Raw genomic sequence first — 24502 nt, 5'->3', positions numbered from 1 at the left:
ATCGTGAAGGTCACCAGCAAGAGTGCCGTCTTCTTTGAGGTAAACAGGCACTTGCCCCTTTATGAAATGGAGCCCTTAGAATTCAAGGTACCTTCTCTGCTCCTCCCAGTGGGGAGGTCTGAAAGCCTTCCAGCCTCCACGCAGGCTCTGCATGTGGTCAGCCTGCCTGCTTAACTTCTGCACCCCCCTTGTCCCCTTGGTGGAGAAAATGTGGCTTTGTCATTTCACACAAATGAAATGTAAAAATTCTACACCGATTTTACAAGGATTGTATTCCAGAGATTGTGTTCCGTTGCAGTCTGTTAACATTCTTATTTTACAGTGGGATGAGTATTGTGTTGTGAGGTTTTCAAATATCACATTTGTCTCAGATTCATTTATTTTTTAAAATCCCATGTTTTGACAATATGCTATAGACCTGTGGAACTTCCAGTTTTTCAGAGAGTAGTATTTATCATTTTTGAATGTGGAAGTCTTTCTTCAAATTTTATAGGAGTTTCCAAAAAATTCTCAGAGCAAATGCAAAGTAAAGGATATGGTCTTTAAAGGAAATTAAGCCCTAGTTTAATTTTGTCAAGCTTTAGTGTGGTAAAATTTCAGTGTGGTTGTATTGTAATTAGGACTCCTTTACTTTAGCTTTTTAAGTTGTTTGGACCAAAACATTCTAAGGCAATTGATTTGATACATTTGGTGTAACGGAAATGCCATTGAACTAACCAAAGAATTTTCTATTTGTTTAGCAGAAAACAAAAGCTAGGAAAAGCAGCTTTGTCAGTTTTCATGCTACACATTTTTTATTTTAGAAACACTTAGAATGTAATGTCACTTTATTGCAAAAGCTCTATATCTGTACTGAAGAATATATTAATCACATAAACCAACTTAACCCTTTATAAAGTTTCTCATTTCATGTATGTGTGTCCTAATTAAAAAACAAATACTTGTTGAAGGCTATCCATTAAAAAACTATTGACAAAATTAATAAATTATGCTAGCTGTTCTCTTTTCTCTTATAGAAAAGTAGCTTTATAAATTTTGAGTAATTTTGGGGAGACATCTCACTAAAGGAATAAATATTTCTGAAGACCTGTCATCAGCTAGCATGTCAGTCAGCCCGCCTGTCACAGAAATTTCAGCACTGATCTCACTTAGTGAGTTGCTGTTTAGGATTCTTTGACCCAGGAAACCCCAGGCTGAAGCCAGGGTAGGAGGCAGGGATTTTGTTTGTTTTGTATTTTCCCCGAGCGTGTTTCTTTTTCCCCTTCCAGATCGGGAGGAGTGCGCTTGTGACCTCCTCTTCGTCTCTGCCTTCCTTCCCCTCCACACTTTCCTGGTCGAGGGATGAAAGCACCCGAAGGGTTAAGTACACTCTCACCGGTCTGCTCTCTGGAGGAGGGGCAGTGCTCCTGGGCGCTTTGTGCTTCTCCTGGCCCTCCTGGCCCTCCTGGTCCTCCACTAACTGCCCTTCTGTCCTGCATGAGGCAGTGCTCCCCTGGGTGTAAGCGCAGCGGCCCGCGGGCTCACGCACACACGCATGTCTGTCCGAAGCCGTCTCCCTCTTGTCTAACCCCACGTTGCTCAGTTTTACTTCATATTTAACAGTGTTCGCAGTTCACCGTATAACATGTATTTGGAGTGTACGGTCTTTTGAAACCTTCAGAAAATTAGCTGGCTGCTGGTTAAATATCGTAGCAGGGCAGAAATGTCAAATTTGTCCAGAGCAACAGTTATCAGATATTTGGGCCAACTAAGACAGTAAGATATCGTCATGCTTTACTTTTTTTTTTTAACCTATTGACATTTTTTATGTGAACGCCATACCTGACGCACCCAGGTTTTGCAGTCCCTGTGTCCTACATCAGGATTGCAACACGTGACAGCATTGGAGGTGTAGGCAGCTGTTAGTATGAAGCTGTTCACTTGGTGAGGTGGTCTAGTCCAGCTTGCTGATGTATAATTTACATTCCCAATAACCACACATGATTCAGGTAAACTCCTTTTAGAATAGGCAGGCAGCAGTGTTTATTAAGCACCTCCTCCACACCCAGCCTCTTGGTAAGTCAAAGGGTCCTAGGGACTCCCCACTCCCAAAGGCACTGTCAGTTTACAACATCCTTTCCTGGGCTACCTGGCTGGCTCAGTGGGAAGAGTGTGCAACTCTTGATCTCAGAGTCATGAGTTTGAGCCCCACAATGGGTGTAGAGATTACTTAAATTTAAAAGAAAAAAAAACTTTAAAGAAAAGTCCTTTCCTGCACAGAGTACAGGATGGCAAGCTGGTATCGTGGTGGAGAGAGTACAGGCTTTGGTGACCTGAGTTCAGGTCATGGCTCACTCTTTCTTTAACAGAAGGATAGTGTAACCAGTCGGAGAGGAGGGAAGGTGGCTGTGCGTGAGGCGCCACCCTCACAGACAGGGTGGAGTTTGCACTGGGCCTTTTGCCATTCCCTCCACATCAGTAGGAATGACAAGAGACGTTCTTTCCCACTGCCAGTGCCATATGGCTGGCTCTCTTCCGCACTTGGAGGTAATCTATTGAAAAGAATTCTTAATGTACAATACTGAGTCTTTTGAGCAATTCTGAAGTTAAATAGAAATGAAACCTCACCATTGAAAATTGTAAATAAGAGTCAAGTAAACCTCTTTTGCCCACTGGGAGATTTGTCTTAAAAAGTCTGTCTTCTTTAGTAGTTTTGAGAATCCTTCCAAGGACTGCTTGCTGAGACAGCGTTTTATACAAGATTAACAGTTACATCATGGAAACTGATAATCTTGGTTATTCCTGACTGCTTTATTATGAGATGAGGTATTTATGGCATGTCTGTATTCAGAGATGACTGCACATCTGTTCAGTACACTGAACCAGCACCAGCTAGAAGGTAACTTTTCTATTAACAGCTTTGAGAGAGCAGCACTTTGAACTAATAGGTCTTGATCTTAGCTCTGCATGTGTACAATAATTTTCATAAAATCAAATGCTGGCTAATATGAAATCCTGTCCTATGCTTTTGTTGACAACGATGAAAGATTGAATCCGTAAGTAACTGATTTCCTGGATGGTTATTGCTATGTGTTGTTTTCTGTGCTTGAGGAACATTTCCTGAGTACTTTGACTAGATATATGAGTTGTTACTCTTCTAAAATGTTTAAATGAGACTTGGTGCTTTTGATAATCATGGGGTAATGCATTTGATTTGTAATTATCACATTTACCTCAAGGAAAGCAAAAGGATTGATTATAAAAATGTGAGATTTTCTGGGTTTAATTCTGTTTTCTAGATTTTTCCACTGGAGCAGCTCTGGATGAATTTTCTAGAATAATTATTTAAATGCAAGTTTTTTACATTTCATTTATGTATGTGCGTGCGTATGTGTGTTTACAGACACGCACGCACATACACTCATCCTTGTATGTGCATATATAAAAACTAAAGGAAAAGAAATGTAAAGATTTAAACATTCCCTGTAAAAGGTAAGATGGGGTATCTTTGTTTTGGGGGAGCTTTTTTTAGATCACCTCTGGAAGAGCCTGGTGTCCCCGTTCCCGGCACTAGGTACAATGTCTAGCTCTGGTCTTCCAGCTACACTCGTAGTGGTCAGTAACTCACTGATGGATTCATAAAGCCAGGTCCGAGTAAGGCAGCAGTTGAAGGAGAACTGCTTACTGGTAGGAGATGTAAAACCAGGGATCTGGAAGGTTGCAGATCTTCTAGAACCTAGCTTTACAGACTCCCCATATGGCTCCAAGCCAGTACTTTAAATCATTTGCCAGATGTATTTTGAGTGGGAAAAGTGAGTTCACGTTGAATTTTAGGAGCCTAGCAAGTGTCTTATGTTAGAGTGGCTAGAACCAAATAGAGCCCTCAGAAAAGTGGGAAAACCTCAGCACACAGAGGAAGGGAGCCCTGCCCTGGGAGGGGGAGGAGAGGCCATGGGGAGAGTAAAGCGAAACGTGGTGTGAATAAGGAGTCTTCTGGGGCTGGAGCCCACCCTGGGGCTGGCGGCCTTGCCTATCTGCATCTGGCCTTCAGAGGGCCAAGCAGCATTACCAGCAAGGAGCAAATAATTAGACTTCTTTTTTTTTTTTTTTAATGTTTTTATTTATTTCTAGGAGAGAGAGAGAGACAGCGTGAGCAGGGGAGGGTCAGAGAGAGAGGGAGTCACAGACTGAAACAGGCTCCAAGCTCTGAGCTGGCTGTCAGCACAGAGCCCGACGCGGGGCTCGAACCCACGAACCGCGAGATCATGACCTAAGCAAAAGTCGGACGCTTGACCGACTAAGCCACCTAGGCACCCCATTAGACTTCTTATAGACTCTTAAACTGGCCTATTCTATGGTAGCCATTCTTTTGGATGAAGCTATAAGGTCTCCATAGGTGCAAACAAGGCTCTTAGTTTACAGCTGAATCTTTAGCCACATTTTATTGCAGCATCGATAAAATTCCTTAGTCACATGATTGACTTGGATTAAATTCAAGTATAAAGGTGGAAATAGCTCATATTTGTATTTTGCAAGGTAATCAGGTTAGGTTTTGAGTCAGCTTCCACTGACTTCTGTTCTAGATGAAGAAATTCTCAAGCATTATGGATAAAATGAATACTGAGGGAAAATTATGTTTATTAAACACTCCAGAACTAACCTAGTCTCCTTCAGAGAAATGTGTTCTCCTTCAAATTCTGTCACCTTGGAAGGCTCTGTACTTTGCCAGGCTGCCATTTGCCCAAAATTTTTTTAGGTTTCTTCTTTTGAATCTGTGCCCCGTTTTCTAGTCTCCACAATTGCATTAAATATTTGTATTCTAAGGGATAGATATTTTTCGGGAAACATAGAAGTGGCTGCAAACCAAGTGTCGTGCCAGGTTAGCCTGTTTTCGTTCACAGACAACAAGCAGCAATAAGTTAATGATACTGGTTTTCTTGTGTGGCTCGTACAAACTGTCAGTGAGGGCAGCTCTTGGAGAGCCCTAAATGTTTGCAATAGTGACAGTCCTCAGGGCACCAGGCATGGAAGAGTGCAGGCAGTAGGAGACAGGACCTAGGTTCTCAGTGCTGGCTTTCTGCTGACTCTGTGGCACTGGCTTTGTCCCCCAGCTCGTTGGCCCTTCATCCTCTCATCCGTATTAGACTAGACAGTCTACAGCAGGCCTCCAGCACCGGCAGTCTGTAGGTATGTAAGTGCCGGCCTGTGCATTATGTCATAGTCCAACTCCGTGTTCCTTAGAGAACTAAACACGGGTCTGCTGCCTTGCATGTCTGTGCTAGTTTATACCAAAGATCTGTTTATGGTGTTGCCCCTGAGCTAAGAAGAAAATGGTGCCAAGAAAGAGAGAACCCATTTCTGGATCTACTATTCATCTTTTACTAAATTTTCCATAAAGAGTTGGCTCCTGTCCCAGGTGAGACCTGGGGCACCAAGGCCCCGTGGCCTAACAGGTAATGATTCCTAGGCAAGGTCCCAGATGTCTTGTGCTCAAAACTAATGGGCGTTGCCTTTCTCTCTCTCAGGCATCCAGGCTGGAGAAGCAGAACAGCACGCCTGAAAGTGACTATGACAACACCCCCAATGACACAGACCTGGACGACACGGGGTACAGCTGTGGGAGGACTGCCCTGGGCGGGCTCTCGACCCCGAGACCTAGCAGGCATGCCCAGGGGACACAGTTCATCCCCCGCGAGTCTCCTGTGTTCAGACCCATAAGGTCATGAAATGTGGATGCATGAGTTCATAGTCTAGCCTCTTACCCGTATTACTCCAAGGGCCTGTCACACACGTCTCTGAGTGTCTGTAATGTGATTAAAATCAGTACTTTATGTCAATATTAGGTCACATTCTACGCTTGTACCCAAAGATATGAGCTGGGTTAGGGATGGCTTTATGACAGCACCTCCTCCCTGCTGCCATCTTTACCCTTTCTCTGGGAGTCATAATTTCCAGCCCCATGGTAGAATGAAAGGGCCGCCCCGTGAGCTGTGGCTGCCTGTTGATGACACGGCCTCACCGTGAGTCCTCTGCAAGACAGGATAAAGGAAACCACAAGAGCAGCCAGCTCATGCAGCAGCAGATGCACATGCCATGGCTCCTAGGAGCAGAGCATCAGCTCGTGAGCACTTCTTTAATGTCCGCAGGTCAGGCAGAAAGGGAAGGCAGAGGAGTGTGGTGTGGCAAGGCGATGGCTCGGTATCAGACACGGCAGAACCCCATGGAGCCCCAAGCCCCCTCCTCCCCAGCACGGAAGACGTCATCCGGAAAACTGAACAGATCACCAAAAACATACAAGAGCTCCTACGAGCAGCTCAAGAAAATAAACATGACAGGTAAAGAGGTTTGAAAATCCTGCTTAGAAAAATGGATGTGCTTTGCAAGAGAGACCACTCCATGGGGAACAGAGATTTTTCTTTTCTTTTTAAGATTTTTTGAAAATTTCGGGTTTACATAACAGGCATAAGAGCAGATTTGTAAACTTAGGTGGTGAGGTTTTTTTCTTTAACATGATACATTCAATTTTCTGCATTCTCACAAAGTGCTCTGGAAGCAGACGCCTCTAGAAGTAAAATTGCAGCATGGTCAGGGTAGCAACCTTGTCTGGGCTGTGTGGGAAGAGCACGACACTGCCTCTCAGAGCTTGCAGTTGACTCTTCCAGCCACTATGTCCTCTGTGCTCACCCTTGTAGGTTTGAGCTGGCTGACATTAAGAGGTATCTTGACATGAGCTCAATTTCTTAGGTCTCCCTCGTGTGCACGTATGTGTGTTCATACATACACCGAGCGTAAACGTTTAAGAAACAAGTACTTTACAAACAACAGTTGATCTAGTTGTTGCCCAGATAATTCTAGGCTCCTGAAATAAGACTCATCTTACTCTGAGCAGAACCATATCCTGCAGAGTTACTTCTTACGGTGGAGAGGGACTGGCTCTTGTTTTAACTCATCTTTTTTTCCCTGAGCACGGGCTCTCTGAGAACTAGCTGTGGGTCATTAACTGTTCTGAATGACATCCTAGTTTCACATGGCCAGCCCCATCTGGACACACTGGTGAAGCCTTTAACATCCGCCCATTGGGTTTAAAAAAGCTGCAGAGCTCCATCGAAACCCCGAACAATCTCACTGTTTTCTGCAGGTTGGCAAAGTTTAGTGCTCGGGTGAAGAGGTCTGTTGCGTGCGGCGCACTAACAGACGTTGTTCAAGGCATACAGGACACAGCACTGCCCCTCCTTGGTTCCCTCTGTTCTCTGCCCTGCTCTCCCCTTTTCCCTTTTTTCTCTGCAGCTCTGACTTTCCCCAGTGTCACTGTCTCCCACTTGGTGAGAGAGTAGTCAGTGATCAGTTGAAGGATGAGCATTCGTCTTCCTGAATGGACTGCTAGAGGATCCTCCAAGGAAAAGGGGCAGGCTGTTGCCCAGCCTCTTTCCACAAGAATTACGTGGCTGTTTAGCTCCCTCCTTCCCAGGCAGCCCCTGAATCACACCCCCCACCCCCACCCCACAGACTGTAGGTGCTTACCAGTTGACAACAGGTTTACTGCAGTTCAGAAGTGCCATGCTTGTATGTCAAACAAAAATATGTTTATACTGCATTCTCAGAAATAGAAATATCTGCTCGGAGACCATTTCTGTCCTTAAAGAACCGAAATCCCCTGCTTGGCACAATTGGGGAAGTCCCCCCCCCCCCTTTTTTAAGACATACAAATCCATGCAAAAACATGATGATCTGATTTTTTTTAAGACCCTGAAAGGATGATGTAGAGTTGAATCATTAGTTCTCTTTTCTTAGTTTAAATCAGAATTGATCTAGAGATTTATGTTTACAAATCGCTCACTGTTCTCCTAAATCTCTGGTTACTTACATATGTGAGACACTTTTATTTATTTATTTATTTTTTAATTTCTAGGGGAGAGAGAGAGAGAGAGACAGCATGAGCAGAGGAGGGTCAGAGAGAGGGAGTCACAGACTGAAACAGGCTCCAGGCTCTCAGCTGGCAGTCAGCACAGAGCCCGACGCGGGGCTCAAACCCACGAACCGCGAGATCATGACCTAAGCGAAAGTCGGACGCTTAACCAACTAAGCCACCCAGGCGCCCCAAGACACTTTTATTTATAACTCTGAACTGTACTGATTAAACCCACGCCTTTTCCTCCTGTTTTCTCCTCTCGTTCATCTGTCGCCTGTGCTCATGCTGAGTAGACCAGCGGCTTGTGCGGGCACATTCAGGCTTCGCCCCTGTGCATTGGGCCGAGCAAGCAGTCCCCGGCTTTCTCCGAGCCTGGCCCCCACCCTGGGCCTGCAGCCCCACTCCCGGGCTATATCTGTCTCTCTGTCTCTGTCTCTCTCTCTCTCTCGCATACACATGCATGCACACACTATTAGATCTCACAGTGTGCACACAAGCGTTCTTTGAGGAAAGATAACAGCTGGAAGCTGTGAACATGAACTTTCCCCTTAATCCATGCATGCTCGCTTTTGTGGCTCATTTGAGGATGTCCTAAAGTATTTCATACTGAGCGAGTCTGGGAGAGGTATCCTTAGGAAAAGCAAGGCTTCTGTGTAGCAAGGGGAAGTTTGAATTATATTTTGGGGTCAAAATGAAGATGCTCACCAGCGTTAATGTATTTTTCACGGGCACGTTAGTTTGAGAAACGTACTCCTGAAGCAGTGGTGCTGTGACACGGCCTTTTTCTCTTACTGAACATTTGTGTGACCAGATGGGTTGTTGCCCCTTCATATTTACACGTGAACTAACCCCTTCTGTGTGGACTGTTGTTACTATGTGGTGTATGATTCTGATTGCTTGCAAAGGTAAAGTCAGGATTTCCCATTGGAAAGTATTTTGGGATAATATAAACCACTTCCTGGAAATGTAATGATTTAACTAAAATGTAGCCAGTCTTAATTAAAATAGTTTTGAGACTAGACTTCTTACAAAGATGAAGTACAGAGGTTGCATATGACAATCTTTAAGCAGAAGCCAACTTCTTGACAAAAAAATGGGGAAAGAATGTTAGTTGAGGGCTTTCAGTACTAGACTGGATGCTGAACAGGATTTGGTTCCGTCTTGGAAGGGGAATTTTTAAACAGCCACATGGGTGCTTGTGGAATGTTCACAAGCCTGAATGTTCGCACCATATTTCCTAACATGCCACAAACGGGCTGCCAGAGAGCTTTTCCCGGATCACATTTCCCTTCCGGGCTCTGTGGGTCAGCTCTCCCAGAGAAAAAACCCAGGCCTGGTGGCAGTGCACTATCTCAGAACTGTTGCTCAGTCCCATCTTCACTTTGTCTTTTCTCTGCACCTTGTAAAGCATATTTCTCAGGGCAGAAGCTTAATGTTTTTAAGGCACAGGAAACTAGCCCCACATGTCGCATGTTACAATATCGAGAATAAGAATCCTGAATGAAACTGAAGTCTCCATTCTTCCGGTTCTCATCACCTGAGAAGTCGGAATCACCAGTCACAAGTGGAAAGAGGCTTGCTATAAAGGAAGACCTAAATCTGTCGTGTCTCTGATCCCAGGAGAGGACTGTGGTGTGGCGGTGCGAGGCCCAGGCCCAGGTGCTGGACAGCCTGGTTTGAGCTCAGCTCTCTCTCACCATCGGTGGGACCTTAGGCAAGTTCTCTGCTTCTCCAGGCCTCAGTTTCCTCATTTGAAAAATGGATGTGTTAATAATACCAACCTTATAGGGCCGTTGAGAGGAGCACATGAGTTTCTGCAGTGTTGAGAAAAGAGCTGGCACTCCATCAGTGTTCCTGAAGCTGCAGCTCACAGACTGTCATCTAGGGGGCCCCCAGGAGGCCAGGCAGCCTGGCAGAAAGGATGAGGACAGGCAGAGTCAATGCACTGTGTCTTCTTAGAGCTCGTCAAGCGAGCAGAGAAAGTGCAGGCTGTGTTCATAGCCGCCTATACAAAGTCCTGGTGGCTTCATGAGAAAGTGGGTAAGGGTCTGATCAAGTACAAGAGCTGACCTCAGTGTTTTCTTTTTACCCGAAGTAAAGCTTTCTATTCCCTAACAGTCGAGATGCATTTGAATAGAAGGAATTTAGAAGTGTCTGTCGGGTTTTTTTTTTTTTAATTAAAAAATTTTTTCAAGTTTATTTATTTATTTTTTTTACAAATAGTTTATTGTCAAGTTGGTTTCCATATAACACCCAGTGCTCATCTCCAGAAGTGCCGTCCTCCATGCCCATCTCCCCCCTCCCCCCGACATCCATCAGTCCTTAGTTTGTTTCTCAGTATTCAAGAGTCTCTCATGGTTTGCCTCTCTCCCTTTCCCCCACCATTTCCCCCCTTCTTCTCCCCCATGTTCCTCAGTTAAGTTCCTCCTAATCCTCCTATACGTGCAAACATATGATATTTGTCCTTCTCTGCCTGACTTATTTCGCTCAGCATAACACCCTCAAGGTCCATCCATGTTGCTACACATGGCCAGATTTCATTGTTTCTCGTTGCCATGTAGTATTCCATGGTAGAGAGAAACCACATCTTCTTGATCCATTTGTCCATTGGTGGACACTTAGGCTCTTCCCATGTTTTAGCTATTGTTGAGAGTGCTGCTGTGAACATCTGTCGGTTTTAACCAACATGTGGGTATTGAGGTGTAGGCTCCGGTTGTAATTTTTTTTTTAATTTTTAATGTTTATTTCTAGGAGAGAGAGAGACAGCGTGAGCAGGGGAGGGTCAGAGAGAGAGGGAGTCACAGACTGAAACAGGCTCCAGGCTCTGAGCTGGCAGTCAGCACAGAGCCCGACGTGGGGCTCGAACCCACGAACCGTGAGATCATGACCTAAGCGAAAGTCAGACGCTTAACCGACTAAGCCACCCAGGCGCCCCGCTCCGGTTGTAATTTTAAGAAATGTTTTCCAGTCCTTTATTTTTAAGTTCTGTGGGCTGTGCATGGGAATCCTTGTTTCTCTTTCAAGAAATGAGGAAGATGAAGCACATGAAAAACAAATGGCCCACTGGAGAAAGTGTGAATATCTTTATAGACTGTTCTATGGCTTCCTGACTGGTCATGTATGTCACCTACATCCCATACATGGAGACTTTTTATCAGATTGAATGAGCTTTTGAGAAAGGATGGGGACCCTGCTTCTGTTGTGGTGGCCTCCGCAGCGGGCTGTCTGCGGTCTCAGCCCCTTTCTGGGGGACATATAAATGGAACCCATGTTAGCCCCTGAGTACTCTCCGTCTCTGCATTACTTCTGCTGTCTTTGAATAACGTCTTCAATGTTCTTGCAGTTATATTCCCTGCTCAGAGAGGATACATGTAGCTGTTACTGAAATGGCAGCATTATTTCCCAAAGTAAGTCACTTCCTACTTTGTTCAGATCCTTTTTTCTTTTAATGTTTATTTATTTGGGGAGAGAGGGAGTGCACGAGCAGGGGAGGGGCAGAGAGAGGGAGAGAGAGAACCCCAAGCAGGCTCTGTGCTGTCATTGCAGACCCCACCATGGGATGGGGCTCAGTCTCTTGAACTGTGATATCATGAATTGAGCCGAAATCAAGAACCAGATGCTTAACCAACTGAGCCACTGGGTTCAGACCCTTTTAAGTGAACTGAAAGAAACTTTTTCAGGACCTTTTATATTAACCTCTTTTTAGCATAAGTTTTAAATATGCAGACATGGAAATAATTTTGTCCAACACAAATCTTGGTTTTAATAAGACAAGAATGTGTGAGCACAGTGTAAAGGTAAGGGATTAATAGATTAAAATTGTATGTGGAATATTTCACCCAAGTGGATTAATATTTTTCAAAAACTACCTCTGACTAGGATATGCTACTAAACTGACCCTGCATGCACTTTGACCTTTGAGTCTAAGCATGTGGGCATCTCTCACGCTGTGGGCCAGGGAGCTTGCGGTGTCCTGCGCACTCCCTCTGGGGAAGGGCGTGACAGAGCTGCCGTTCACTGTGGGACAGCATGAGCTGTTCTCACGAGAAGGTGTCCACCCTGCAGTTCACGGCAAATGACTGTATTCTTCTGTTCAGAAACCCAAGTCTGACACGGTGAGGACTTCCCTGCGCTTGCTGACGTCCAGTGCCTACCGACTGCAGTCAGAGTGCAAGAAGACCCTCCCGGGGGACCCCGGCCCACCCACGGACATCCAGCTGGTCACACAGCAGGTCATCCAGTGCGCGTACGACATCGCCAAGGCCGCCAAGCAGCTGGTCACCATCACCACCAAAGAGAACAACAACTGAGCAGCTCCGTGCCAGCCCTTCCATTTTCTAGGCTTTTTAAAAGTCCAGTTTCAAATTTAGACATGGAATTCTGGCAGTTTTTACAGAAACAGACATTCAATGAGAGTTTGAGACTGTTTTTTAAAAAACTCAGTATTATTTTTGCATGTTTTCTAACAAATTTTCGACTATTAATTTAACCCACTTGCCTTATTTTGTGCCTGTGCCAGTTTCCTCTCCAACGTTCTGTCGTGCTGTCCGTGACTGTTGTTGAGTTGATGGTCATAGCCATTCAAAAGCATAGCTTCATTGTTTCAAGTTTGTTAGAACTCTTCCATCCCTTTAAAACTGCCTGTCTAGGGTTAAAACTATAAATGAAATTTTTAGTGAAACATTTTCTGGAGAGAATTGGGTAAAAAAAAAAATTCCACCTCATCTGTTCCCTGCCAAGCATCGTGCAATAAGCGATTTTTTCCACCCTAGTACAGGAATCTTTAAGTTTAGGGTGTTTCCAAACATGTAGAGGAAGAACTTTGCCACTCTCTAAAAGTAGTGTCACAGTCTCTCTCGGAAACAGGGATCTGCTCCATTTCTTTTACCTATTCTGTCATGGTAGATGTTCTTGTATTTCATGTTTCTGTCTTGATTGTCTGTCTCTATTTTACTATCATCCGGAAGTCTCCATGGTGCCAGATAAGTGCTCATCCCCATGTCATATGTCATTTGGCCCTGTCCAGGTAGGAGCTGCCACATCAATACGCGTGGTTCAGGGCTCTGCCTTCCCACAGGAAATCAGATGTGTCATTCCAAACGTGCGGCAAAGAGGAGCCACGTCCCACAAGCCATCACTTCCTCTCTGCCACCCCATTCAGATATCACTGCTGTAAACTGTGGGAAGAGAATCACCCGCTCCCTGAGTGGTAACATATCTCTCCCCCCAGAACTCGGTTACTCCTCTAACCGCGAAAGCTTCGTCACATGGCCTGCTGGCCATAGCTCATCACCCTTAAGGACCCCTAAGGTAAGGTGTCTGAGGTCATCTGAGTTTGTTTCTCCTCCACTGTCCGGCTGGTTCTTAAAAATGAGACCTCCTCTTTCATGAATTCCTTAGAGAGTATGCTCTAGCTGACCGCTATCCCAGAGCTACGAAAGTACAGGTTTAAGTTCTGGAACATACTGACATTGGTTTTTAAGCTACTAAAGAAAAGACCTTTCTTGTTCTGGATGCAAAAGCACATTGCTGTCCCTGCTTATTGCGGCCATTGTATGGGTGCAACTCAGACCCTGACCTAGACCGCAGGGGCCAGGTGGCATTAATGGAGATGAATGAAGTGAGCCAGGAGCAGAGGCAGAGGACAGTCGGGGAGCAGTGGTGCCCCTCATGGGGACAGTAGCTCCCTCGCCTCACCCAGGCTGCCCTGTGGAAAAGGGCCCGGGGTTGCCAGAACTTTGATTTTTTTAAGAGACTCCAGAAACATGGGTATGTTTTGTGCCGTTTCTCTGTTTATTAATGTTGGTGACTGAACATTCTCAGAGCACACGTGTGGGGGAACTGTGACCTCTAGGCTGCCAGCTCACAGCCTCTGTGCAGGGGTCCTGTCCGCTGCAGCATGAGGTCCTGCCTGGTTTACCTCTGAGCCTTACCTGTAATGTGGCCACACCCACCTTGTGTTAAGTTGCTTTTAGTGCTCATCTCACCCATATATTCCGTCCCATAATGCTCATTCATGCACGTGAAGAAGTCAAAGTAATCACAGTTGCCTGAATACATGCTCTATAAGCCTGTATTTTCACAGAACTGTTTGATACACATCTTTATAGCTTGACCGTATGCTGTCATGAAGGAAGCACCGTGATGGTGTTTGGTTTACTAAGGCCCAGTATGTGGATGCTTTTGCCAGATTTTGCTACACTGAGTAGCGCGGGGAAAGGGTCCGCATCTCCAAAAGACTCATCCACGTGTCTGCACAATCCTAAGTGCCGTGTTCCTGTCGGATGCTGAGGGGATGCCTTCTACCATAAATTAAGCCCCATCTGATAACTTTGTTGCATGCTGCACATACTTAGCTGTCCCCCCTCTTTCTTGCAAACACCTGCCCTCATGCGGGGGCCTCGGGGAAGGCCCAGTGGCAGTCGGAGTTGGTGCCGCGGCCTCCCAGGGAGGACAGGCTTCTAAGTAATGGGGTGTCTGCGGTGGGTGTAGCGGCGTCTTCGCTGGAACACTTGAGGACGGGACGGAGGACCTCGTCTCCATGCCCCTAGGCAAAGTCCAGGAGCGCAAGGCCCAGAGAGCATCTCCGATTGTAAGAGCTGCACAGATATTTGCTCTGTCAACCCAGAGTGCCAGCGCCCCAGAAGGAAGTTCTAGGTGGAGTGACACGCGGTGACAGGGGGCTGCCAGCCTCCCTTCAGTGCCCTGAACATTTCCTTACCTCTTCTGAGACCCGGTCCTGTTGTCTGAATGGCTGTTCACCACCTTTTTGCATGTGTGTCCCGTAGCCTTGCACTGATGTCTGCGTTCTCTAAGGTCATTTTTCACTCTTAGTTCTCAAATCTCCCCCACCGCCCAAGCTGAGAGGACGGAGGTGCACTTTATGAAACTGGCGCTTGCTGAAGAGAAAGAGACTGCTCCGCCCCGAAGCTCCTTTAGCTGAAGTCCTCCTCTGCCTCAGAATGCAAATAGTTCTTATTTGGCCAAAGAACAGGGAATCGGGCCCAAAGATCAAATACAGCATTTCACAAAATTGGAAGTGTAGGTGCGCACCTCGGGAGCTGTTACCCCATGCCCCAGTGGTTGATGCTGCAGAGCCAGGCATGAGGCCAGCGTGTGTCTGTCCACAGCAGTGTGAGCTCCCTAATCAGAGAATGTTCCTTCTTTCCTTGTCCCCGTGAAAGGCACCCTTGTTTTTACAAAAGAAAATGCTGCATAGGAAAAATGAAATGCCTTTCGTTCATAGGTGTTTTATCCATGTCACCCGTTATTCTGTACTTTTTGTGTTTATTGTACATTCTATTCCTGTAATTATTGTACAACCCTGTAAGCGTTGTAAAATCGTTTTGGAATTTGTGCCTGCTAGTTATGCAATAAACAGGCTCTATAGTGTCTTTGTGGTAATTCGGTTTCACCTCAATGAGGTGATGTTTTCAGATTCTCTGTCAAAGTTTCAAGAAAGTTCTCCTGTGGGTGCCTGGGTGGCTCAGTCAGTTAAGCGTCCGGCTTCGACTTGGGTCATGATCTCACAGTTGGTGAGTACGAACCCTGCATTGGGCTCTGTGCTGACAGCTCAGAGCCTGGAGCCTACTTTCGATTCTGTGTCTCCCTCTCTCTCTGCCCCTCCCCCTGGTCATGGTCTATCNCTCCTGTGGGTGCCTGGGTGGCTCAGTCAGTTAAGCGTCCGGCTTCGACTTGGGTCATGATCTCACAGTTGGTGAGTACGAACCCTGCATTGGGCTCTGTGCTGACAGCTCAGAGCCTGGAGCCTACTTTCGATTCTGTGTCTCCCTCTCTCTCTGCCCCTCCCCCTGGTCATGGTCTATCTCTCTCTCTCTCTCTCTCTCAAAATAAACATTTAAAAACAATGGTAAATTTTTAAAAAGTTCTCCCATAACTTAATCTTTAATGAGACAGTAATGAATATGTTTCTACCCTGGGGACTCTTATAGTTTATAGGAATTACGATCTTTCTCCTCCGTATGCTTAGCAGGTAGCTTTCTTAAAAGAAATTCTGCATCAGGATATCTGCTCCATTGATCTTATCGTGATGTGTTCACTCCTAAAGTTTAATTTTTCAAATTTAGCAAAAGCCAGCTGGGCGCAGTAGCCCTCACCTCTTTTACCAGGTCAGGGCGTTATGGGGTTAGTTTGGTCTCTTAAGGCCACCAGGCTTTTCTTTGAACTGTCAGAGCAAGGCCCATTATGTAGGTTTCCACAGGGACAATGGGATACACCTGGGTTCATTGGGGCCACCCTTAGTCCCCAACAGTTGTCCTCTGGGGAGGTGACTTGGGTCTCTTGTCTCAAACAGAAGGAGCGGGGCCTGGCCATCACAGTGCCTTTCCACACAACAAGACTGGGGAAAATGGAGCATCCTGCCTATGTGCGCCAGCTTGTCTGAGGCCCCAGACCCAGCAGCTCACACCTGGGAGGCGCTCAAAGACATCAGCATCACGGCCCCTGGAGGGCTGGGGAGTTGGCATTTCTGATGTTCCCTGGAGGTGCCGCGGCCACCAGGCTGGGACCCACACTTGAGAAGCACTGCCATAGACCACCTACAGCCTCCCACCACGCACCTCCTCGCCTTCTGCTTTTAGTAAGAATTCTAATGGCAGCTAACGTACCAATGGTTGACCCTGCGAGGCGCTGTGCCGGGGTCTTGCTGCGTACTCCCGCATTTAAGCCCCTCGTAGCCTGGTGCAGCTGGAGCTGTTCCATTGTGCGGTGGGGAAGATTACCCCCGAGGAGCTGAGGCCCCATATGCTGAGGAAGAGCATGTGACTTATCGTTAGTCCCTTTGCTCTTCCTCTTAATCGGCCCAGTTGGGTTTTCCTGACCGTGGCCCATTACTGCAGTCTCAGGAAATGTGGAGAAGCCAGGGTCGAAATCGGAAATGAGAGGGGAGCCGTTGCATGACGTGAGATTGTGGACAAATGGGGCACAGTCGGCTTGTGACCCCCTAAGACAGGCCCCCCAAGCAGGGCTATATCACCTTTGAGCCGTGGGTGCTGGGATGCCTCTGGCATTTGCCAGATGACTCGAGGACTGTCCACAGGCTCACTGCTCCGTAAACAGCGCTTTCTCACCTGTGGAGCTGCGCAGTGGCAGCCTCACCACATGGACAAGGCAGCCACCCGGTGACCCGCTGCCCCGCACACTGGTGTGCAGGCGTGTCCGGGAGTCGGGCCCTGTGGCCCACAGACGCCAGGCAGAGGACACTGTGGTCCATGCCTCTGCCACCTGGCCACCGCCAAAATCCAGGGCCACACAAGATGGGATGGACTCCTTCACTGCTTTACAGGGGCTTGGTCAGCCCACCACGGAGCGGGTCCCCAGGGGAGGGACTGCTGGGTACAAGAAGAGGCGTGTATGAACCTTGCTTCTTCCCTCCTCACCGCCATCTTCCTTCCCACCCAGGCTCTTGCTGCACAGCTTCCTGACTGCACTCCCTTCCCAGACCCCCAAAACTGCCTCAACACACTGAAAACGCCTGCCCCGATTCCCCCAAATGCAAATTCTCTCCTAGGACCCACCTTTCCTCCTCCAAAATCTCTCCTCACCCCTCCTAGTCCCTTCCCTCCCTAAGACTCCTCTTCCCCTTCTCTTCCCTCTCAGCCCTCCCTCCCCCATTCTTATAGCAGGAACCCCTGCGTCCTGCCCTCCCCTTGGCCAGCTCAATACCCATCCCCCTCAGAGCTCCTCCCAGGCCATGGCCTCTCCCCATTGATTGGTCCCACAAGCCCCATCTGGTTCATGGGCCCAGAACACCTTACGGATAGGGAACTTTTGAAGTCTAACTTGGACCCCCATTCGGTTCTCAGATCTAAGATTGGCCTGGTCTTCCCCTTGCGCACACTTGCTACCTGCATCCCTCTTCCAGCCCTCCCCTTCCCAGGCCCTGAGGAACAACACCTCTTCATGAATGCAGGGGCTGAGTGAATACTAGCACATACTGTGTGTGGCCACCCTGCTGGGTACCATTTCATAAAGTAGGAACAGAAACTATCCCCATTTTGCAGATGAGGAAACCGAGGCTCAGATGTCAAAGCCCAGTTGGTGTTGATGCAGGAAGTTAAAGCACAGGGCCTGTGCTCTTAATTACGGGGCTCTGCTGGCGCAGTGGACCATCTGAGGAAGGCGGCTGGAGGCGTGGGCAGGTGGCAGAGCCTCTGGAAGCAGAAGAGAAGACCAGCCGAGACCTTGGCAGAGGTAAGGTGGGAGGGAGATGTGCAGCAGGCTCGGTGGCCCCCGTCTCCTAACATTCCTCTTGCCTGGGAGTGTCAGAACAGAAAGACCTATCGATGCTGGTCTCTGTGTGGTCCTCTGCCCGCCTGGCAGGCTTGGAGGAATGGAGTATGGGTGGCCGTGTCTGTGTTGAGTCTTTCCATTCCTTACTATTGCCACAAATATTTCCAGTCTTTTCGGTCTGCTTCAAATTGAGACACTCGGGAACCGCTGCTCAAGTGAGACTGATCTGTGAGTGGAGGACATTGCCCATTTCAGCGGTTTCAGCGATTGGGGACCTCACAGATTCCACATGGCACGTTGACTGCCCCAAGTCACCCAAGCAGAAGGGCTCCATTCAGGGCGTGGCACTGGGTGGAGGGGTGTCCACCCAGCCCCAGAACAGGGGGACGGCTCCCACTGGGGATGGAAGCCTGAGCCCAGCCTGCTTCTAACAATTAAAACAAGATGAAAATCCTGCCCAAGTCCAACAACAGAGACAAGGGCGCTTCCACAGTAGGGCTTTTTCCTAGGGGGCAGGGAGGCACCCGCTTGGCAGGAAAACAGGTCCGTTTGTCCTCTGTGCGTTGTGTTTCTCTTACCACACCTACACATCGCTGTTCTCCACATTTCACAGATGCAGGACTGGGCCCAAAGAGGGGTCACCTGACCTCCGTGGTGGACCGTCAGGATGAGAACCCAGGCCAGTCAGAGCCAGGCTCTCCGCTCTTCACCCCTACACTTTGCTACCGCCCCCCATGTGAATCTAAATACGGAAATAGATCTGCCACATCCCCGTAAAATTACAGTGACCACCTAGGAGTTCCTGCGGGCCCCTCCTTCCCCTAGACTTTCGTGCACATTGTTTCCTCGTTTTTCGTTCCACGCCCTGTGTGTGCCCAGCCCTAAGAAAGAGCTTTGTTTTGCCTGTTTGAACACATAAATGGAACCCTATGGATGTACTCTCTTCTTTCCCTCAACGGTGTGAGTTAACTAGGTCAACATGCATGCCTCTGCTTAGCTTTTCCATGCTGTGTAGCATTCATGGAACGTATACACACGATTTATTTATCTAGTATTTTATTGATGGATGTTTGAGTTGTTTTTAGTTGTTGGCTCTTATGAAGAAAATGCTTTGAAATGTACATCTTTTGGTACATGTAGGACTCTACTTCCATAGGGGATACATATATGCCTGGGTGTGGAGCCTCCCAGGTCATTGAGAATGTGCATCTCCAAAAGTAATGCTGTTTTTATTCCTTTTTCCAAAGTGTTGTACCAGCAGAGTGTGAGATTCCCCATTGTTCTGCATCTTCATGAACACTGGCATAAAAAGCTCTGCTAACTTTGCCAGTCCAGGGTCGCCTGGGGCTGGCTCAGTCGGTGAAGTGTGCGACTCTTGATCTCGGGGTTGTAAATTCTTTTTGTTTTTAATTTTTTTAAATGTTTTATTTCTTTCTGAGAGAGAGAGAAAGAGATACAGTGTGAGCAGGGGAGGGTCAGAGAGAGAGGGAGACACAGAATGTGAAACAGACTGCAGGCTCTGAGCTCGTTGTCAGCACAGAGCCCAATGCAGGGCTCGAACCCACAAACTGAGATCATGACCTGAGCCGAAGTTGGACGCTTAACCAACTGAGCCACCCAGGCGCCCCTCGGGGTTGTAAATTCAAGCCCCACGTTGGGTGTACAGATTACTAAAAAATAAAATCTTAAAAGTTTTTTTTAATTCAGTGGGTTATGGTAGTATCTCCTGGTTTCAGTGTGCATTTCTGTGATTATAATATGGTCATGTGCTTTTCCATGTTATTTGCCATTTAGATTTCCTCTTTTGTGCAGTGCCTGTTTTGAGTGTTTACCCATTTTTCCAATAGATTCTATTTATTATTATTATTATTATTATTGAGTTTTCCTTCTCTTTTTAAGTTTGTTTATTTTGAGAGAGAGAGAGTGAAAGAGGATGCAAGCATGAGCAGGGGAGGGGCAGAGAGAGAATCCCAAGGAGGCTCTCCCACTGTCAGCCCAACGTGGGGCCCAATCCCACCACCCTGGGATCATGACCTGAGCCAAAATCAAGAATCAGATAGATGCTCAACCAACTGAGCCACACAGGCACCCTTGCCTTTTTCATTTTTTAAAAAATAGTTTCCCCTTCATTTCAAAGATGAAATATAAAATATAAAAAAGCACCCAAAATGAAAAATAGCTATTATCCCAACTTTTTAGAAATACCCACAGTGTTTTGTTTCCTTAAAATGGGAATTATGTAAATATTGCTTTTGGGCTTTTTAATTCTTTTTTTTTTTTAATGTTTTTATTTATTTCTGAGAGAGAGGGAGACAGACAGCATGAGCAGGGGAGGGTCAGAGAGAGAAAGGAGACACAGAATCCAAAACAGGTTCCAGGCTCTGAGCTAGCTGTCAGCGGAGCCCAACGCAGGGCTCAAACCCATGAACCGTGAGATCGTTACCTGAGCCCAGGTTGGACGCTTAACCGACTGAGCCACCCAGGTGCCCCATGGACTTTTTAATTCTTTTTTTAGCTAACCTCTGTACCCAATGTGGGGTTCAAACTCATGACCCCAAGATCAGGAGTCCCACACTCTACTGACTGAGCCAGCTAGGCACCCCACTTTTGGAGATTTTAACACAGCATAAACATTTCTGCAGAACTTGAAAAAAATAAGCATTCCATTTCATTTTAATGTACTGCATAATATCCTACACTCAAACAGCCAGCCTCCTAGTGTTGGACATCCAGGTTATCAGTGTTTGCTCTTGTAATTAATGCTGTGAGGAACATCTTTGTACCGATCTGATTGTTATATATATTTCCTGGGCCAGGACATAGCATGGCACCTACATCCTGGAGAAGAAAGTGATGTGGATGGGTGACTTTAGACAGAAGTCAGTGGTAGCCATGAAAGATAGGGGCAGAGGGAGCAAAGGAGATGGAAGTTACAGGGGGTCAAAGTGACAGGACTCACTGCCCCTAGGCTTATGGCTTCTGCAGCTGGCAGGAGGGATGGTGGTGCCATTCACTTACCTGAGAATACTGGAGAAGAGCCAGAGGGTTGTTGCTGTTGCTTTACTTAATGATAGTTTAGTAGGAAAGATCATTTGATAGTCTTGTTGTGCTGAGTTTGCGGCGCCTTTGAGATGCTTATCAAAGTGGTGGTGGATATAGGAGTCTGGACTGGAGATCCAGATCCAGGGCCTACTGATGCGGAGATGGCGCTGGGAGCCAGAAGCCTGTAGGAAAGGCCTGTGTGGTAGAGAGATGCCCCGACCGAAAGGCTGGCACTCTGCAGGTTACAACTGGCAAAAGCCAGAGTGACTCTCCATAAGTGCCCAAAGAACCCCATTTGTATTGTCAACCCAGATGGAGCAACAAATGTATATGTTAACTAGAGCAGAATTAGAAAACAGAAAATCAATAGACCAAAATCAACAAAACCAAAAAATGGTCCTTTAGGAAGATCAATAAAATCAAGAAGCCTCTAGCCAAAAAGAGAGGATACAAATTGCTAAGATCAGAAATGAAGAGGGGACATCACTCTAGGTCCCATGGATATCAAAATCAAAACAATAAAAGAATACTCTGTCAATTCTATGCCCACAAATTGATAACCTAGATGAAATGGACCAATTCCTTGGAAAACATAATCTGTCAAAATTCACATTAAGAAGCAGCAATCTGCACAGGCCTATATCTACTTAAGGAATTCAATCAATAATTAATAGCCTTCCAAAACATAAAGCACCAGGCTGGCCCCAGATGGATTCACTGGTGAGTCTACCAAACATTTAAGGAGCAAAGTATACCAGTTCCTTATAGTCTTTTTTAGAGGATAGATACAGAAGGACTATCTCCCAACCCATTTTGTGAGGCCAGTATTATCCTAATGCCAAGCATAGGCAAGGGCATTACAAGAGAAGAAAACTACAGATCATGGATGCAAAAATCCTCAACAAAATGTTAGCAAATCAAATCCAACAGGGCATAAAAAGAACTGTTTATCAAAACTAAGTGGGATTTGTTCCGGGTGTGCAAGGCTGGTTCAACATTCAAAAATCAATTACTGTACGTCACTAATCCAAAAAAGAAAAAATCACATCATATCAATAGATGCAGAAAAAACATCTGAAAAATTCAACACCCATTCATAGTAAAAACTTTTAGCAAACTAGGAATAGAGAAGAACTTTTTTTTTAATGTTTTATTTATTTTTGAAAGAAAGAAAGTATGAGCGGTGGAGCGGCAGAGAGAGAGGGTGACACAGAATCCATGAAGCAGGCTTCAGGCTCTGAGCTGTGAGCACAGAGCCTGACACGGGGCTTGAACCTGTGAGCCACAAGATCATGACCTGAGCTGAAATTGGATGCTTAACCGATTGAGCCACCTAGGCACCCCCAGGTGAACCACTTCTACTTGCCCCCCCACCCCCCAAAAAATCTACAAAAACCGACAGCTAATATCATATCTGTGGTAAGAAACTCAAAGCTTTCCCACTAAGGGCAGATACAAGGCAAAGATGTCCCCTCTCATCACTCCTTTTCAACAAAGTACTTGAAGTTCTAGCTAATGCAGGAAGAGGAGAAAAGGAAGTAAAAGTTATACAGATTGGGAAGGAAATGAAAGTATCTTTGTTCACAGATGACACGATTGACTCTATGTAGAAAATCTGAAAGAGCTAATAAACTCCTGGAAATAATATAAGCAATTACAGCAAGGTACAGGATACAAAGTTAATGTATAAATGTTAATTGTCTTCCTATACACTAGCAATGAAGAGGTGGAATTTGAAATTTAAAACACAGTACCATTTACATTAGCACCCAAAAATGAAATACTGTAGGTTTAAATCTAAAAGAAAACAAACAAAAAAAGTATAAGAGCTATATGAGGAAAACTACAAAATTCTGATAAATGAAATTTTGAAAAGAAATAAATGGAGAAATATTCCATGTCCATGGATAGGAAGGTTAAGATGTCAGTTCTTCCCAACTTGATCTACAGATTGAATGCAATCCCAGCAACTGGAGTGCCTGGCTGGCTCAGTCAGTGGAGCATGCAACTCTTTATCTCAGGGTTGTAAGTTGGAGTGCCACGTTGGGTATAGAGATTAGTTAAAAATAAAAAATGTTTTAAAAAATTCCGGCAAGTTCTTTTGTGGATATTGAAAAAAAAAAAATGATTCTAAAGTTTATGCGGAGAGGCCGAAGACCCAGAAGAGCCAATACAATATTGAAGGAGAACAAATGATACTACCTGACTTCAAGACTTACAATAAAGCAACAGTAATCAAGACAGTGGTATTGATTATAGAAGTTTGTGGTACTGGCAAAAGAATAAACAGATCAATGAAACAGAATAAGGAGCCCAGAAATACATTGACACAAATACAATCAACTGATCTTTGACAAAGGAGCAGTCGATGCAACAGATGGTGTTGGAGCAATTGGACACGTACAGGCCAAAACACAGGAATCCAGACATAGACCTCCTGCCCTTCCCAAGAATTAACTCAAAATATGTGCTGAATGAGCAGAAAGAGTGAAAATACAGAAAATAAGCATTTTATATGAGTAGTGGCTTCAGCACCATCTGTTCTAAAGACCTGAACTGCGTAGAAAAATCTGTGAAGAATCTAAAAATCACTAGTTTTACAGGGAGTAGAAAAAGGTGCTTAAAAATAATAAAGCCAATATACTTACATAATCACAGCACAAGCTATACGTGAGACCAGAGGACTCTGGGCTATACTGAGAGCTCTAAACTTAGAAACAATTATTTTGGCCGAGTTTAGGACTTTTTTTTTAAGGAAACATTTATTTTTTAAGTTTATTTATTTTCAGAGATAGAGAGCAGGGGAGGGGCAGAGAGAGAATGCCAAGCAGGCTCCCTGCTGTCAGCCTGGAGCCCAAACCAGGCATCGCTCAATCCCAAGAACCGAACCATGAGATCGTGACATGAGCCCCAGAGTCTGATGCTTAACCAACTGAATTAGGGTACAGAACCAACGCAACAGAGATTTTTTAGTGCTAATAAGGAATATTACCAGCAGGCTTCAAAAACAAGATATTCAAAGAAAGGCACATAAATATTTACTGAATACTTTTTATTTCCCCATCATTCTGTCCACATCGACTCTATACTGGAGCTCAGACAGGATAGGATTCCTAATGATTCCCTGTGGTTTATTTAAAAGAGGATCCTGTGGAAACTGGAGGGGAGACACCACCACTTTCACAAGAAAAATGAGTAGACCCTAGAAAATGTAAGCAGCCATAGAAAATACGCAATGCTGTAGGAGAGATGGATTAAATCAGTAAATATCTATCATTCTATACAACCCACTTTGCAATAATTAATAAAAGCAACAGAGCC

General features: G+C 45.8%; 1 protein-coding gene across 14 annotated transcripts in view; it reads left to right on the top strand.

The window, feature by feature from the left end:
* Window positions 1-15280, top strand: part of GIT2 (GIT ArfGAP 2) — a 51302-nt gene extending 36022 nt beyond the window's left edge. For 8 of the 14 annotated variants that reach the window (XM_077775042.1, XM_077775014.1, XM_077775036.1 and 5 more), the window contains 5 exons: window positions 1269-1358; window positions 5505-5587; window positions 6126-6314; window positions 11232-11295; window positions 11986-15280. In XM_077775042.1, the coding sequence (XP_077631168.1) occupies window positions 1269-1358; window positions 5505-5587; window positions 6126-6314; window positions 11232-11295; window positions 11986-12198 (639 nt within the window). In that variant the 3' untranslated portion in view covers window positions 12199-15280. Of the gene's footprint in view, window positions 1-1268; window positions 1359-5504; window positions 5588-6125; window positions 6315-9508; window positions 9603-11231; window positions 11296-11985 lie in introns of all 14 variants that reach the window. The other 6 variants (XM_077775085.1, XM_077775051.1, XM_077775077.1 and 3 more) reach the window with 2 other exon arrangements.
* The last annotated feature ends 9222 nt before the right edge of the window (window positions 15281-24502 follow it).

Source organism: Crocuta crocuta, unplaced genomic scaffold, assembly GCF_008692635.1.
Source record: "Crocuta crocuta isolate KB4526 unplaced genomic scaffold, BGI_CrCroc_1.0 scaffold313, whole genome shotgun sequence".
Lineage (NCBI taxonomy): Eukaryota > Metazoa > Chordata > Mammalia > Carnivora > Hyaenidae > Crocuta > Crocuta crocuta.
The sequence above is the reverse complement of the archived record's forward strand: the minus strand, read 5'-3'. Positions and strand labels throughout refer to the sequence as shown.